This window comes from Gracilinanus agilis, chromosome 2, assembly GCF_016433145.1.
Source record: "Gracilinanus agilis isolate LMUSP501 chromosome 2, AgileGrace, whole genome shotgun sequence".
Taxonomy (NCBI): domain Eukaryota; kingdom Metazoa; phylum Chordata; class Mammalia; order Didelphimorphia; family Didelphidae; genus Gracilinanus; species Gracilinanus agilis.
This window is the reverse complement of record NC_058131.1, coordinates 505,322,320-505,326,881: the sequence shown is the minus strand read 5'-3', so window position 1 is coordinate 505,326,881 and position 4,562 is coordinate 505,322,320. Positions and strand designations below refer to the sequence as shown.

Below are 4,562 nucleotides of genomic sequence, written 5' to 3'. Positions count from 1 at the left end.
GGAAAGGTGGAGCATGAATCATGTAACCATGGTAAAAATGAATATTAATAAATGTTTAAAAAAAAAAAAAGGTTATCATGCTTCCTAAAGATTTCTGCCCTACTTCCTCTATTCCACCCAGTCCTGATAGGCAAAGGCTAAGGAGAGAGAAAAAACCATCCACTTCATTTCTCACTCCTGTTTTCCTACTACCTCCATTCCCAAGCATCTGGCTACCCTGCTTCAATTCATAGGAGTCACTGCCAGTAATTGAAGGGGTCCTTGCTTCTGCCTTTTCTGTAATAACCAGAGAGATTTCTTTTCTTTGCTAACCCTAATGAGCTCAGAGCGCATTTTCCTCAAAAATAGTTTAATTAGGTAGTGGCTAGGCTTCTGTAACACCACTGGTATTGTACTTCAGGTACATCATCAGTTTTTGTGGGTAACTTGGGGATTTCGTTGTTATTTACAACATTGTTTTACTGAAACTATGTTCTAAGTTTCCTAGAACTGATTTAAAAATGAATTTCTGGAACATGATCTATTTGGAATTTAGAAACAATTCATACTATAATGAGTAGCAGAGACCTCTTGGGTGATACGGATACTGTATTGGAAGGAAGAGTGTTGTTGTTTTTTTTTTTTTTTTAAGAGTTTTTTAAAGCCCTTTTTAAACCCCTTCTTCTTTCAAACAGGGAGGCCTCGTGGGTCTTGTAGATTATCCTGATGATGATGAAGAGGATGATGAAGATGAAGATAAGGAAGAAACTCTACCATTGTCAAAGAAAGCAAAGCTTGAGTCATAATAATGGCAACTGCCTAAGATCAGTTCCTGTTGAAAAAACTGGTTCTCTACTAAACGCCCCTCCCCCTCACCCCCAAAAGATCCACAACAAAGCAGCAGTCTCTTGTGAATGACTGACATAGATCAGCCTTATACACTTGGCTTTCTGCTAATCAAGTGCCAATTCAATGGAGCAGAAGGAGGGGGAAATTATTCATTTAGGGGAAAGACTTAAGCCTTTGAGCTTTCCAGCTTGGACCACACATTGCCCTTTTCTCAGGGAAGGAAATGGAAACAAAAAAAAGCCAACAGGGCAGGAGTTTTGTTAGTGGAACTCTGGATTGGCTGGTCAGTTGCTACAATCAATATATGCTTTCTTGGACCATGTATGAGACTCAGAAGAATGGGCTTTTCTGGCCTAATTCTTCACTAGTAAGAATGCCAGCAGTTTCTTTGTATAAAGAGACCTGCCTTTGAAATCATACATTCTGAACATTTTAGTCAAGCTACAACAGGTTTGGAAAAACCTCTTTGGGGGAGGGGCTAAGTATAAAGTTTCCTCTTTTTTATCTGTTCCCTTTGCCCTTCAAACTGCAGATTTTTTTTTAAGTGGGGATTTGTCCTTACTTGATTAAAGATTGAGTGGAATTCTAGATGTGGTCATTTGTGTCATAATTTTTTGTTTTGTTTTGTTTTGTTTTTGTTTATTTTTTCCCCTCCCCTGAGTGTATGCTTAGCTATTGAGTATATATTTGGGACCATTAAAACTTTTTTTTAATGTAATATAACCTAATGTTGTGCTGGCACCTGTTTCACCCTGTGTAATTTTGTTCTACATCACAATTCTTAATTTGTTTAGGATTTTATGGAAAATGGTATAGTTTTTATTGATAAAAGCAAAGTAATCTTGCAACAATGTGCATACAAAAGCAATACTATTTTGTGACTAAATATTTTATATTAAAATTTACATCAGCAACTGTCTTGAACCGATTCAGGGAACTAGGGTGGAATTTAAAATTTTAAAGTTTTGTTAAACCTAGAAACATGAAATTAGTATTCCAAAGAGATCTGAAATTTCATATCTGGGGAAGATAATGGTACTTTAATCAAAATTGAGGATGAATGATTTAAGAATAACAACACATTTGACTTTTGAAAAATAAAAAAAAGGTGAAGATTAAGAGAAATTGTATTACTCGTATTTTTTTTTAACCTCTCCCTTTGGAATACCAGCTGGAGATATGTGATGGTTTTTAAATTATCCATTGTGCCATCAGACTTTATCTCTTATTCAAAATCATCATTAAAATTCAACATAATGTGTTCTTAATCTGTTTTCCTAGATGTGATAAACTTCTTTTGGGAGAATGAAGTTAAATGCTTATTAACCTCCACATGCCTCTCCCTCCCTCTTCCCTCTTTCCCCTCTCCCTTCCTCTTCCCTCCCTCCTCTCTCCCCCACCCCTAAACTCCTGCCTTTTTAAAGCAAAGATTTTGTAGCTTCAAGAATGTATCTGCAAATGTGAATAACAATTCATGTACAGGAAAGGAGGATCCATTTTAAGGATTACACACTTTTCTTGATGATCTAGCACCATGTGCTTTTTCTTGACATTCATTTTTGCTCACTTTTCAGTAACTTGTTATTGTCCATTGCCAATTAAGAGGATATATTAAAACAGAATGATTTGTTAAAGATCCAGAGATTGGTGGAATGCTACAGTCATAAAACCTTCATATTTGGTCGATTTATCTATGATAAGAGCTTTGCATATGTTTTCATTGTAAAGGGTAGTCAGTTAAGTATATTTTATGTAGTATATTGCTACTTTTAAGTCCCCAATTTGCATTAAGTTCAAATGAAGACAAATGATTAAAATCTACAAATTAAGAAGGAAAGATAAAGTGTGTTGGGGGAATTCAGGGGACTTCAAGTAATTAACTTTAAATGATTAACTTCTTACTCAAATTCCCTTATGCTTTCAAATAGAAGGTTTCTGGTTTCCAGAAAGTTGACTAACAGGAAAAAAAGCAAGGATGCTAGTTATCTTTTTAGTACTTTAAAAATAATTTAAAACTGGCCCCTTTGTACCACTCCCATCTGTAACCTGGTTCATTATCCTGAGGTTACATGGAAATGTTGGGGGGCATCTGGTGCTTAATTTTTCAAGATGAAGAAGGGTCAATTTGGCCTCATGCATTTGGTGCAACAATGTACATGCAAAGTAAAATACTGGTCCTGCTCATCTTTAAAGCTTCCTTTTCATTCAAGGGTCATTTAGTTACTGATGTTAATGATCACTGAAGCAAAGACTGGACACATACAGCTGCTCCTGCAGGAGGAAAAGAAAGTTGGCGATTGCAGTCTATCATCTTGAAAGATAATTTAAATTTGAAATAAAATTTTGGAAATTCAGAAATTGAAACTGCCAGACAATTATTGACTGAGCTATCACATTGTCAGTTAATAAATCATTATGCCCCAAATGTTTTGGTAATTCTAAGTTTAAAGCACAGAACTCCAAACTCTAAGCAACCCAGCACTTCAAAATAGTCATTTACTCACTTGCCCAGAGCAATTAAATTTGTGACAATTAAATGGCAGAGATGCATAGGTATCATTTCTGTATTACCTTCTTGGCACTCTAGGTTTTTAATGATACTATAATTTCTTATATAATGATACTGATAGTTTTTAAAAAATTTTTTATTGTTGCTTTTTTTTTTCCACTATTTTCCCATAATACCTCCCCGGTTGGATTCCTTCAAACATATTCACACAAAAGCCATATCTGAATATTCTCCATTCCACACCAAGATTCTCTTTCTGAAAGGAAAAAGGGTTTCATGATAATTCTTCCTAATAGAGAATATATATTACATTCATCAGACCAAGACTGCTTCTTGGCATTATTTGTTATTGAATATATGTATATTGTTCTCTTGGTTTTCTTTATTCTATATCTCTTCAAGTCTTCCCAAGTCAATTTTGAATTCCTCGTCTGCCTTAGAACATGGGTATTTCATTAATGTGACTACAATTTGTTCAGCCATTCTCCAGTTGCCTTATTTTGTTTCCATTTTTTTTTTTTAAGTTCTCAAACGCTAACCCAGAATTATAAGATTTTCCATTTTGTCAATGAATGGGCTGTTTTTCCAAATTTAAAATTTACATACACTTCTCAAGGATGAACTAGGTGAAAATTCAGGCAAACCTTTTTATTAAAATACCATTCCACCCAAAATACCTCTGTGCAGGTAGGTAACTAAATTCAGAACAGAAATTTCAAAGATCCAAATAGTTACCTCTTTATTCTGAGAAATAACTACTCTAGCAAAATTCTTGTATAGCCAAATCAGCTATTTAAATTCTTATATTCCTTGCAATGAGATTTAGCCATCCCCTCTAAAATGTTTTTTCTTTTCCTCTTACATGGAACCTATTAAAGTTATTCAGCTTTCAATGGTTCTTGCAGTTTTGGAAAGTTTGAGGAACTGGGAAAACATTTCTTTTTTCTACTATAGTTATCCAGATGCTTGTGGAGAGAGATTAAAGGAAATGTCTGACATCCTATCTTGTCAGCAAATACTGTTGGGTGTCTTTGTAGTACAAGAAATTTGGCTGTTCTGAAATGTTTAAAGCTGTAGTGTTAATGTTGTGCCATATGCCTTAGAACCCTAGTTTAAAGGTGAATTTTTAATGAATCAATTTAAAACTGGTAACTGTCAATAGGACACAAGTTGGATAAATTGGGGACATTTCTTTCACTGTACTTATTTTAAAATAAAATGTTAT

The 4,562-nt window shown here is 34.5% G+C and overlaps 1 protein-coding gene across 6 annotated transcripts in view; it reads left to right on the top strand.

The window, feature by feature from the left end:
• PPP4R3A (protein phosphatase 4 regulatory subunit 3A) overlaps window positions 1-1,416 on the top strand; it is a 65,502-nt gene extending 64,086 nt beyond the window's left edge. For all 6 annotated transcript variants that reach the window (XM_044665030.1, XM_044665028.1, XM_044665029.1 and 3 more), the window contains one exon: window positions 675-1,416. In XM_044665030.1, coding sequence (XP_044520965.1) covers window positions 675-785 — 111 coding nt within the window. In that variant the 3' untranslated portion in view covers window positions 786-1,416. The remainder of the gene's footprint in view (window positions 1-674) is intronic.
• Window positions 1,417-4,562: the final 3,146 nt, after the last annotated feature.